At 40.6% G+C, this 13,714-nt stretch overlaps 1 protein-coding gene across 1 annotated transcript in view; it reads right to left on the reverse strand.

Annotated features, from left to right (window-relative positions):
* CD200R1 (CD200 receptor 1) overlaps positions 1-13,714 on the reverse strand; it is a 57,364-nt gene that overhangs the window by 42,895 nt on the left and 755 nt on the right. The window contains exon 2 of the mRNA XM_051858840.2: positions 8,916-8,973. Within this exon, the coding sequence (XP_051714800.1) occupies positions 8,916-8,922 (7 nt within the window). The 5' untranslated portion in view covers positions 8,923-8,973. The remainder of the gene's footprint in view (positions 1-8,915; positions 8,974-13,714) is intronic.

Raw genomic sequence — 13,714 nt, forward strand, 5'->3', positions numbered from 1 at the left:
AAATGTTTTAGTTATAAATTAATTATTATTTATATATAATTTATTTATATAATAATTAAATTATTAGTCATAATGATTGGATTATTATTTGATTGGATTGGTTGTAATTTTATTGAAATGATTTAACCCCAAGCAAAGCATCCTAAAGAGAGGCAAGTATCATCTGATCACCAAATACCTTAATTACTAAAGTCACAAAGGACCAAAAATTACAAAAATAAATATTCCATGATGACTCAAATGCAAGTACCTGAAATGACTCAGGCAGCATTAATAAATCAATGAGTTTTTCGTAAGTTTCTAGTAAGAGAATATGAAACATGAAAGTCATATCACTCATAGAGTCTAATATCTGCCGGTAATTTCATTCAAATTTCACCATGCCTTTCTCAGGGTAACGACAAATGTTCTATTGAGATATCATGCTTTCTGGGGCCGGCGCTGTGGCTCACTTGGTTAATCCTCCGCCTGCGGCGCTGGCAGCCCATATGGGCGCCGGGTTCTAGTCCCGGTTCTCCTCTTCCAGTCCAGCTCTCTGCTGTGGCCCGGGAAGGCAGTGGAGGATGGCCCAAGTGCTTGGGTCCCTGCACCTGCATGGGAGACCAGGAGAAGCACCTGGCTCCTGGCTTCGGATCGGTGCAGCGCCGGCCATGGCAGCCATTTGGGGAGTGAACCAGCGGAAGGAAGACCTTTCTCTCTGTCTGTCTCTCTCACTGTCTATAACTCTACCTGTCAAATAAAAAAAAAAATCAACCATTGAGGTTTATATCAGAGTATTAGTCTGTTTAAAAAAAGAGAGAGAGATCATGCTTTCATTATATCATTCTTTAAAGCTTTTGTTCTCATATTACGTATTTGACATGCTATCCATCTTTTGTGAGTGATGTCTTCATGTGTTTTCTGATGTAAATAATACGATACTGAAGATTGAATGAATTATAAGGAGTGAGGCTTACTTTAGCTCCTGGTTCTAGCTCAAAGTCTAGCAGCTGCATCTGGTGCCAGCCTTCTTGAGGCAGCACAAGGCATCGGGTAGTCGGACACAGGGTGTGTGAGGATAACTCAGCCAAACTGGCTCCTCTGGCAGATCTTTCTTAGATTAACCTATTAATCACATGAAAAGATGAATTCATTCACTAGTGCAGAACCTCTTAAATGTTCCCCCTAGTCTCTTCTTCTAATATCTCTTAATAGGGATTAAATTTCAATGAGGTCTGGAGGAAACAAACCATGATCAAATAACTGCAGAATATACAGTGTTTACAGTGAGTTATTGGAAAATAATGTAACTTGGTTGAACTCCAATTAGTTAATTTTAAAAGAACATCTCAATTTTTTTCCTAGTTTTGAGAATAGTGCTGTTAGGACTATGGATCCTAAAGTTGAACTTCCTGTATTCAAACTTCAGTTCTGCTACTTGATTTTTTGGCAACTTTTTTTCTGTTGTAGAAGGTCTATTTGATTCTGTTTTCAAATCTACTGTCATTTTTATATTTTATATTTCCAGGAACCTACAAGTGTTAGCCATTTTCAATCACCTAATCCAATTTTTTTTTTTTTTTTTTTGACAGGCAGAGTGGACAGTGAAAGAGATTGAGACAGAGAGAAAGGTCTTCCTTTTGCCGTTGGTTCACCCTCCAATGGCCGCTGCGGCCGGTGCGCTGCGGCCATCACGCTGATCCGAAGGCAGGAGCCAGGTGCTTCTCCTGGTCTCCCATGGAGTGCAGGGCCCAAGCACTTGGGCCATCCCCCACTGCACTCCAGGGCCACAGCAGAGAGCTGGCCTGGAAGAGGGGCAACCGGGACAGAATCCGGCTCCCCAACCGGGACTAGAACCCACCTAATCCAATTTTTAAGGACTCCCATGTTTCAGGACTTCAAGGGACTCAAAGCTAGGTTGCCACCTATACAATAAGTGATACTGTTGTCTACCTCCTCACCCCCTTCCCAAGGGGCTATCAAAAGCCCTGCTAACCTTTCAGCAGCTCTTCTAGATCAGTCAGCAAACATGCTAGGGCAAACTGGTTCCAAGTGCCAGACTAATCAATCATTCCTTTTTCTGGATCCTGACAAGGTAATTCCTTTTATTAAGATTTGTTTATTTATTTGAAAGTTGGAGACAGAGAGAGAAGGAGAGAGATCTTCCTTCTGCTGGTTCATTCCCCTGGTGGCCACAACAGCAAGAGCTGAACAAGGCCAAAGCCAGTTACCTGCTATTCCTAAATGCCGGCCCCCAGGTAATTCTTCATGACCTTGTTATATTGCTGATGTCTTCCAGAAACTTTTTTTTTTTTTATTAATCTAGCTTTTCTACTTTCCTTCAATGGAAGAACTAGTCTAAATTTCTTAGTCTGACATCCACTTATATAAAAGTGTCCTCTTTTAATTCTTTACTTTGCCTTCTCTCTTATTTTAACTCAACGCTCATCTGCAACTTTTTTGTTGTTTGTTTGATTGTTTCTCCTTTAAAATATTTATAGAGGAGCAAGTTTAGAACACCGGCATCTGATATCACAGTGCCTGGGTTCGAGGGCTGGCCACTCCACTTGACATTCATCTGTTAATCCACACCCTGGGAGGCAGTTGGTAATTGATTTAAGTACTTAGATCCCTACCACCCCCGTGAGAGACCAGATTGAGTTCTCCGATCCTGGCTTTGACTTGAGCCAGCTTCAACTGTTGTGGGCATTTGTGGAAGGAAGCCGCAATGGTAGATATGTCTGTCTGTCCACCTCCTTTTGTCTTTCTGCCTCTCAAATAAATCAAAATCTCTAAAAATAATTAGATAAATTAAATATTTCTAGGATTTGGCCATTTCACACAATCTCCATGACATTGGACTAGGGGAGAAATGAGGAGGGATGGAATAAAGACACAAATTCAAAATTATAGTTTTTAAAAAGAAATCACTGTGTAGTATAACTTGAGGGCAGTGGCAAAAAGATAACAGATACCAGAAGCTTAAGAAGCCTTGGGTTTGGATGCGGTTCCATTCATTCACAACTTTCTTCAATCTGTTTTAGTTAAATCTTTATTCTAGTCAGTTGTATCACTGATTAAGTTAATGAGACATAAAAGATCTATGTTCCATGCATGAAATTTAAGAATATTAGAAATCTGAAGTCCTTTACTATTTTTTCCATAAAGTAATTTATTCTGCATTAACATCTAAGTTACAATTTTTTCTTGTCTGCTTTGACTCTTAATTCACATGCTACCAATAATTTTAGAGAGGTTTAATGATGATTTGAAAGTGTATCTAGGGGAATTTTCTGACGATTACTGTTATGATTATCTCACCTTGGGAAAAGAAGAAGTTAGGATTATGAAACTGTTGAAAATGTTTAGATGTTGCATGTTCGGTATCGAGAAAAGGAAGTAGATAAGATCTTTCTTTGATTTACTGTTTCTATATTTTACTTGGCTGAACATGATCAAGCAATTAAACCTATAAGTAGTAGTGCTTTTTCTAACGAATTTGCCCTATGTGTAAATAAACCAATTAAAACTGAGCTCCTGCAGGTGCTCTTTTAAAAGCACATGAGGGCAGATAAACCAGGGAGAAGCTAGCACCACAAGTTGCTCTGTAAACCCTGCTTCTTCAAAATGAGACCTCAGAGCCAATGGCACAGGAACCACAAGCAGCCTTTGGTCTTCAAACGTAAATCACTATTATGATATCCACCACCAGGCACCTCCATTCAGAGGGAGGTAAGAGGGTGTCTTGGGAGGCACTTTTGGGAGAAGGGATGTGGGCAGTGACATAAAGGACATCAATCTTTTGTCTCTGTCCACTGTACATTTATTAAATAAATCTCTTTTAAGAAAAGGTGTTTGTGGCTGGTGCTGTGGTGTAGTGCTCTAAGCCTCTGCCTGCGGCACCGGCATCCCATATGAGCACCGGTTTCTGTCTCAGCTGTTCCTCTTCCAATCTAGATCTCAGCTAACGGCCTGGGAAAGCAGTAGGTAATGGCCCAAGACTTTGGGCCCCTGCACCCACGTGGGAGACCTGAAAGAAACTCCTGGCTCTGGCTTCAGATCGGCTCAGCTCCGGCCATTGCAGCCATCTGGGGAGTGAACCAGCGGATGGAAGACCTTTCTGTCTCTCCTTCTTTCTGTGTATAATTCTACCTCTTAAATAAATAATAAAAATAAAAAAATTAAGATTGCTGGGGCTAGTGTTGTGGTGCAGCAAGTTAAGCCACCACCTATGATACAGAAAAGAGAGACAGAGACAGAGGGAGGACAAGAGAGAGAACAAGAAAGGAAGAAAGAAAGAAAATGTGTTTATAACTGCTTAAATTTGGTTTGCCTGTGTGAGAGGATTTTAAAGAGAGGGAAATAGGGGCCGGCTCTGTGGCGGAGCTGGTAAGGTCACCTCCTGCAGTGCCACCGTCCCTTATGGGTGCCAGTTCAAGTCCCGGCTGCTCCACTTCCAAAACAGCTCTCTGCTAGGGCCTGGGAAAGCAGTGGAGAATGGCCTGCATCCTTGGATCCATGCACCCACATGGGAGACCCAGAGGAAGCTCCTGACACCTGGCTTCAGATCAGCTCAGCTCCAGCCATTGCTGACATTTGGGGAGTGAACCAGTGGATTGAAGACTCTCTCTCTCTCTCTCTCTCTCTCTCTCTCTCTCTCTCTGCCTCTGCCTCTCTGTAACTCTGCCTTTCAAATGAATCTTAAAAAAAAAAAGCAGGGAAATAAACTACCATTACTGCTAAAGAAATTAAGCTTTCCTAGGAACATGCTGTCAGGTACTTAGTATTTATCTTGGGCCCATTTGAAGCAAATAACAACTCATCAATACTGGGACAACAGTACTGATTAGTAAGACTCAAGACACAGATTGGACTTTTTTGGGGGAGTGGCACTAAAATACTTTCTGAGCATTTTTTTACCTCGAATACAATCATATATTCCACTCTTATTCTTTCTCTGAAAGATATTCCCTCTCTTAGAGTATAAATATAAGGCAACTCAATTATTCTGTGAATACATAAATGTGTACATTTATTATTATAAACATTATTCAGTCATTTATTCACTCCCACTTCCTAGATCTCCTTGTTCTCCTCTGGATTTATTCCTCCAAACTTGCTTTAAAAAAAAAAGATTTATTTATTTACTTGAAAGTCAGAGTTACACAGAGAGAGAAGGAGAGGAAGAGAGAGAGAGGTCTTCCATCGACTGGTTCCCCAACTGGCTGCAATGGCTGGAGCTGTGCCGATCCGAAGCCAGGAGTTTCTTTCAGGTCTCCCATGTGGGTGCAGGGGTTCAAAGACTTGGGCCATCTTTTACTGCTTTTCCAGGCCATACCAGAGAGCTGGAGCAGAAGTGTAGCAGCTGGGACTCGAACCAGCACCCATATGGGATGCCGGCACTGCAGGAGGCGGCTTTACCTGTTATGCTACAGTGCTGGCCCCCAAACTTGCCCTTAAAAATGATTCACTATTGCCTTATATGTTTATGGCTCTTTATTTTATCATCATAATTAAGCAATGGCTTATTTATAAAGTTCTAGTTCGATCTTCATTTTCTTCAATACTTTATTCTTTTCTTATACATAGTATTACTACTCAAAAAACCTAATCTAACTGTTGGTGCTTTGTAGATGACCAGCATCCACCCTCTAGAAGCTTGAAGCATTTGCTTTTCACTCTCATCCTCTTAAATGTTAATTTAGTGTGTCTAGGTGCCAGGTTTCTATTGTCTAGTCTGTTGTATGAGCCCTTGACACCAAAGTCTTCTATCTTTAATTCTGTAATTTCTCAGTAATTATTTTCTGAAATATTTTCCTCCCTCCACTTATTTTAAGTGACTCCTATCACATTGATACTAAAATTTCTTTTTTTTTCATCCATACAGCTCTTAATGTTTTCAATCATCAAACAATTTCTTGGAATATATCTAACCTAATCATCCAGCTCATTTTGTTTTTTGGATAAATTAATTCTGCTATTCAACTATTACATTCACCCACTACTTGATTTTATTTTAAATTCTTTTTCCACCAGAGGCAATCACCCTGATTTCTTCTAGAATGATTTACTTTACCTTTCTGTTACCGCACCTGTAGGTTCATATAATGTGAGTCCAGGAGATCATTTCATAATGGTAGATCAGCTACCTTGGCAAATAACAGATACTTGGAGAGAAGAGTGAAAGAGTGAAAGTCTGAGCTCTGACTTGTACTAGGCTAGGCATTGCAAGGGTGCATCAGAGCCTGCGAACCACCCGGCATTGCATTCAGTCCCGATCATTCACGTTCCCTCCATCCAGGAGATCTTGCTTATCAGCCAGCCGCCTAGCACTTCTATACCTGGCATCATTCCTTTCTAGAAAGAAATCACAAGAGACACTTTGTACTTGATTGCCCAGTCCATGGAGGAGAGTTGTTTAGAAGGTTGGAGATGTTCCAGGATCTAGCTGCACCCAGTTCCAGCTAAATAATCCAGGGTTCAACCTACAATGTGCTGTTCACACCAGGTCAATCACTACATCCATGGCCCTGCTTTTCAGAGGCCCTGTACTTCACCTCAAGTGACTAAGGCAGCCGCTTTGATTACCATCTCATGCAACACATAGAATTCAAGTTCTCCCATGCTCTACTGAAATGACTGGAACAGCCCTGTGGTACTTTTATCAAAACTCTTAAGAAATCATTTTATTTAGAACAGAACCTGTAATATAACTTTACTGTAGTTGATAAACATCTCATTTTTAAAGTGTTTACCTTGTAATCTCATGTGCAGAAAAAAGCTAACATAGCAGGCCAGTGACTACTGTCTTTGGAAAGTTCTTTTTACAAGATTGGACCTGGGCTGGCTCCTGAGAACTCGACTGGTAAACAGTTCCTACACTGATAGATAACTTCACCTAAATGTTTAAGAAAGGCTCACTGTGCCCAAACCGTACAAACAATGTAGTTGATACTGAACTTCCTTCTGAGAATCTGGAATTTCGTGACTACAGTCAGTCACATGGGCACCAGTTGCCTACATGACCAGCCTGAAATGGACACGTGTTCTCCTAGGCTCGGCTGAGCTTTCCTGGTAGATAACATTTCACATGTGTTGTTACCAGGGAGTGCTGGCAGAATTGTGTCTTTTGCAACACCATGCTGAGAGGACTCTAAACTTGTGCCTGGTTTCCTACAAACTTCTCCTTGAACACCTTTTCCCTTTGCCAAATTCACTTTGTAACCTTTTACTGTGGTTATCATGGATCTCCATGAATACAATGAGATGCTAAACACTGTGTATTCTCCTGGCATATTATCCAATTTGGGAGCTTGTCTTGGAGAGACCTGACATATACAACCTGTGAATGAGGTTGAAATCTGAACAGATATCAACATAGGGTACCTATTGTAGACTGCTGCTGCCTCATCTCTTCAGCATGACAGAGAGTACACCATTCATTTCCAAAATGACAATGAGATATAAGTTAGAGGTATACAGTAGTATCTGTGGTTTCAATTTCCATGGTTTCATTTATTCATAGTCAACCATAATCTGAAAATACTAATTGGGAAATTCCAAAATTAAACAATTCATGTTTAAATTATATATTTTTCTGAGTAGCATCATGAAATCTCATGCTGTTCTACTCTGTCCCACAAAGAATATAAATCATCCCCTTGTTGGGCATATCCAGGCTGTATATATTACCTGCCAGCTAGTCACTCAGTAGCCATTTTGGTTCTTAGAACAATTTTTGGGGTACAGAAGTCATTGTGTAAATAAGTGACCCTTATTTTACTTATTAATGGCCCCAAAGTGCAAAATAAGTGAGTACAGAAAAATTCGAATCTGCCAAAAGAAACAAGAAAGTGATTCCTTTAAATGAAAAGGAAAACATTTTATCATAGGCATGTATGTATACTCATGGTTTCAGGCATTCACAAAGGGAGACTACTATATTTTAAAGTAAACTTGCCTACCAAAATAATTTCGCCTAATAGGTAATAAGAATTAAAATTTTAATTGATCAGTCAGAACAGCAAAATCCATGCTTTTTCCCAATGACATTTAAAAAAAAATACCTGACATAAGGAGTGAGCGTTTAGCCTAGTAGTCAAGAAATTGTCCTACACTGAAGTGCCTGGATTTGATTCCCAGCTCCAGATCCTGATTTCAGTTTGCAACAGTGCAGACCCTGGAAGACAGCAGTGAAGACCCAAGAAATTGAGTTCTTGCCTCATTTGGGAGAGATCAGGACCGAGTTCCTGGTTTCCAGAAATGGGAGTGGGAATTGCTGAACCAGTAAATAGAAGCATTCTTTTCTCTCTCTCTCTCTCTCTCTCTCCTGCTAAAATAAGTAAAAAGTTAAAAAGAGCAAGGTATAAAAACTGATAACTGTAACTAAAATGAAAACCATGAACTGGGACAGGTATTGTGGTGCAATGGGTTACGCCACTGCTTGGTATACCTACATCCCATATCAGAGTGCCTGTTCAAGTGCTAGCTCCTCCACTTCTGATCCAACTTCCTGGCAATGCAGATGGGAGGCAGCAGATGACGGCTAAAGTACGTGAGTCCCTACCACCCATGTAGGAGGCCTGGATGGTGTTCTTGGCTCCTGTCTTCAGTCTGGAATCAGGTATTTGTGGAGTAAACTAACAGATGAATGATCCCCATCCCCTCTGTCTGTCTCTGTTTCTTTCTGTCATTCTGCTTTTCAAATAAATAAATAAAGCTTTTAAAATACACACACATACAAAGTTAATGTGGTAAAGAGTGTTCTAGAATATTTTAATAGCCCTGGTATAGTAGAGACTCAAATATACAATTACAAATGAGAAAAATTAAGACTACTTAAAGCAATTATTTTCTCTCTTTTGATAAAAAAAAACAACCTGGAGGGAAGTAAATCTTTACTCCTCCTCCAGAACCCAAATATTTTAAGAACTCACCTCTCATATATGAGTAATGTCTGATAGTTGATCTACAAATCTCTTTAGAGAAAGGTTCCTAGAAAAAAAAAAAACAACTAAAATTGAAGATATTCTTTAAAGATATGATATAAATAAAAATAATATGTAATAATAAATAGTATATAGTAATAGTATATAATAAAGATTAATGAGATACAAATGAAACTCAGTGATTTGATGAGTTTCCAGAGAAGACCATGGGAAATATGTCTCTGCTACTTCTTAAGTAAATCTCAATAATAATGACCTACACCCTAATAAAGAAATTTATTATGGACAAGTCATAGGTCATAATATATGTGTGCCACAAATTTGTGTCAATGTGCGAGGTGCTGTGTAACGTAAATTTTTACAAAATGTTTCACAGAAAACTTGAGAAAAATAAACTAAATGCATTTTGATTTTGTTATTACAAGTTATTACAATAGAAGAAATTTAAGTTATATGTAGAAGGTTCTCACGTGTCACCTTCACATAAAGCCTATTCTTGCTTCCTTTTCTTCTTAATACAAGAGTTTGGAGTTTCAATCTGAATGTGAATAGTTTATCCCTAGTGTGCAGAGCAACTCTTGGCAAAGCAGGTACTCAAAAAATGTCAATTACTGTTGTTAAGACAGGAGGAAAGTGATGGTAGGAAAAGGGCTTATATAAATTGGCCACTGAAACCTAAACCATTACCTCTCCCTACATCTAGAAATAAGTTTTCCCAGTATTTCTGCCCTTGCTTCTGTCAGAGCATTCAAATCATGTCTAGGCTATGATGACAGTTAAAGCTGTGTATATGCTGTGCTTGCTGACTTCTGTTGTCTGCAATTCTGTCTACCTAGCTAGGCCTGAGCCACTTCCTTCATGTCTTAGTTGAATTTCCTAAACTTGACACCTGTAGCACTTGGATACAAACTGGAAACATCCTGGTTACAATGGCCATTCATTACTAGTGGTAGATATCACAAAAGGAACAACTGAGATGACCCTAATGGTAAGGTGTCACTGATCTACTTACCTTTTTCCGGTTCTCAATACCGGAACATGACAAAGGAAAACTATGGCATTTATGTCAGATGAATTTTAGCAATAACACATCATTTCTAAAACCTGTGTGTGAAGTATGTTAAACTTGTTCAAGTTGTGTTGTTTAAATTTGTTAAGTTTGTGGTTAAACACCTCCTCATCTGTCAAACTAGAAGGCACCTTTCTCATAAGGATGACTGACCACAGACACTACTGAATGGTAGAACATGCCAAGGGATTATCAGAGGAAAGCATTCCAGACAGAAGTGTACAGACAGTGGCAGCACAGTGTATGGCTTGTTTGAAAAACAGAAAGGAAGCCAGTGTGGCCACAATGGAGTAACCAAGGAAGAGAACAGTAGGCAATGTCAGATAAGTAAGGGTGGGAAGAGCATGATCATGGAGGGCCTTTCAGATTAGTGCAAGGATTTTGACTTTTCTGTGAATGAGACAGGAAGCTGTTGAAGGTTTTAAGATTATGTTTCAACAAGACCATGGTTGCTGCCGTGCTGAGAAAATACTAAAGGAGTCAAAAAGCAAAGGTATGTGACCAGTTTGGAAGACACCAGGTGGGAGACAATGGTGACTTAAGTCAGGGTGGTAGCAGAGGATGTGCTAAACAGTGTCAAATTCAGAGCATGTTTTGAAGGAAAAGCTATCAGCATTACTCATGGATTGAATGCAGGATTGAAGAGAAAGGAATCGAGAATTGCTTCCAAGAGTTTTGGGTTGGATCAATTAGATAATGGAGTTGCCTTCATTAAGATGGGAAAGGCTGCAAAAATGACAGATTAGTGGAGAATGAAAAAATACCAAGAATTCATTTCGCACATGGTAAAACTGAGATCTCTATTAGCATGGCTTTCTAGTCCATGGTCCTCACTTTCCCACCCTAGGACTAAAACTGCTCCCAATCTTAGCTCTGACCTAGCCCTGATATAGGAGGCTAGATCCTGACTCCCAGTCTATATCTATTGTCTGGGGTCCTATTGAAACTGTGGACAATAGCTGGCGCCGCAGCTCACTAGGCTAATCCTCCACCTAGCAGCGCCGGCACACTGGGTTCTAGTCCCGGTCGGGGTGCCAGATTCTGTCCCGGTTGCCCCTCTTCCAGGCCAGCTCTCTGCTGTGGCCCGGGAGTGCAGTGGAGGATGGCCCAAGTCCTTGGGCCCTGCACCCCATGGGAGACCAGGATAAGCACCTGGCTCCTGCCATCGGATCAGCGTGGTGCGCGGCCGCAGCGTGCCGGCCGCGGCGGCCATTGGAGGGTGAACCAACGGCAAAGGAAGACCTTTCTCTCTCTCTCTCTCTCACTGTCCACTCTGTTTGTCAAAAAGAAAGGAAGGAAGGAAGGAAGGAAGGAAGGAAGGAAGGAAGGAAGGAAGGAAGGAAGGAAGAAAAGAAAGGAGGAAAGAAAAAAACGGTGGACAATAAAGCATCCTCCTCCTCCTCCCCTTGCCCAACAGCAAGTTTCCCTTACCCACCTTAAGTACTAACAACCCCTAATAGTTATTCACCAGCATGTTGCATAGTAACCTCCTGCCCCATAATCGTTGTCTTTGCCAAATTTCTTTTTTTTTTTTTTTTTTTTGGGGACAGGCAGAGTTAGTGACAGAGAGAAAGGTCTTCCTTCCATTGATTCACCCCACAAATGGCTGCTATGGCCGGTGCACCACACTGATCCGAAGCCAGGAGCCAGGTACTTCCTCCTGGTCTCCCATGCGGGTGCAGGGCCTAAGCACTTGGGCCATCCTCCACTGTACTCCCTGGCCACAGCAGAGAACTGGACTGGAAGAGAAGCAACCAGGACAGAATCCGGCACCCCAACCGGGTCTAGAACCCGGGGTGCCAGCGCTGCAGGCAGAGGATTAGCCTAGTGAGCCGCGGCACCCTCCTGTCTTTGCTAAATTTCTTCTGAGCTCTTAGGAGGGTCCCTGATTAAAAAAAAAAAAAAAAAAGCCAAGAGAGTAACCTCCTTGATCTGCTCCAAGATTGACTCAGGTGGACCTGAGGGTTCCCTTATGGCCCATGATACTGCTAAACACAGCCCTAATGATGTCGTGGTAGCCAACATTGAGCCTGTAGCATATGTAGAAGCACGGACTGTGAATGTGCATGCCCAGGGGACTCTGCAAACCCCCTTTTTTGCCCTTCCTACAGTGTCCCATCACCTGGTTACAACCAATTATGTTTCATTAAACCAAACACCATAAACTCCCCAACCCTTTTTGAATGAGATCTATTAGGGCCGTCCTTAATCTCCTTATTTGGCTACTTTGTAAATAAAGCTTCTTTTTCCCACTCTACTCCTCTCCGCGCCCCCCAAAAAAAGTGACTCCTGGTGTTTGATTCCCTGTGTGCAAACAGGGCAAGTCATCGCTCAGCAACATTTGTTCATAAAGACAAGACCCCCAGGAACCAAGAAACTGCCCACAACCAGACAGATTCAGAGGATGGCAGAACCCAGAGTCCTATGACAACATCCATCTACCCCACTTGAGACCTTTCCATACTGATTTGGTGGATTTTGATAACTCCCTTTAAACTCTACAGTTTCTACTGCAGCTCTGCAGTAGGTTAGTTCTCTTAGGTAATTCCTTGCAAGTCTAGCTTTCCTTTCTCTCACTCGTAGATCTCGCTGCTATCAATGTTTCATCTTTGGCCTTCTGCCTGCTTCAAAAATTAGAGAAGAATTTGATTCCATGTGTCCAAGGAAAACGTAGGCTGTTATTGACTCCAAACTCTTCCTGAACTTTTGTATACCTGATTTTTACATAGGTGCCTTTAAAAATGAAGCAAAACGGGGGAAAGATAAATAAATAAACTACTAAGCAACATTACTAGTCATATTTGTTTCTAGGGGACTATCTGTCTGACTTCCCAATCTTTGCATTACAAAACAATTTATGTTGCAGAAACTGTCCTATCAAATGATTCCAAAATGATTTGTCCTGTCAAACAATATTCAAAATGACTCATGATTCAAAGCTATGACTTACAAAATGAATACTATGGTGTCCATTAATCCCTCACCACCTCTAAAACACCTCTCAAAATTGCCAGAAGTCCTTTACCATCTATTTTGTTTCCAACCCTGGGGCTCTATGTTCCAAAAAATAAATTGGTACATATAAAAGCACTTCCAATGTTTATTAATTACACAATAATATATGTCCCCCAAACTCCTGGGTGTACATAATGTGTTTTATTATAGGGGAGTAAAACTAGGGAATGGAGGGGAGGCTCAAAGCTTATTGAAAAATAAGCAAAATTAGTTAATCAGCAGCAGATGAGGCTGCTGTATTAGTGCCCCTCATTAGTTCTAATCATTAATTTTCATCATTGTATTTATTCAATAATTGCCCTGTTTAATTATTGAACAACCTGGGAAATTGCTCAGGAAGCCATGAGTTACTGTTCCTTTTCTGTTTGTTGCTGTTTTGGAAGACAGTATTTTTTTCACACAGTACTTCGTGGTTTTTTTGTTTGTTCTTATTTTTTTTACATTTATTTCCCCAAAGAAACCTTTTATTTAAGGAATACAAACTTCATGCATTTCATAAGTACAACTTTAGGGATATAGTGGTTCTTCCCACCATACCTGCCCTCCCAACCTTCCTCCTCCTCCCTCCCATAATCCCAATCCCGTTCTCCACTAAGATCCATTTCCAATTAACTTGATATAGAGAACAAGTCTATACTAAATAAAGAGTTCAACAATTTGCACAAAAAAGAAAAAATAAATAAATAAAAACATACATACATAC

This window comes from Oryctolagus cuniculus, chromosome 4 (assembly GCF_964237555.1).
Source record: "Oryctolagus cuniculus chromosome 4, mOryCun1.1, whole genome shotgun sequence".
Classification (NCBI taxonomy): domain Eukaryota; kingdom Metazoa; phylum Chordata; class Mammalia; order Lagomorpha; family Leporidae; genus Oryctolagus; species Oryctolagus cuniculus.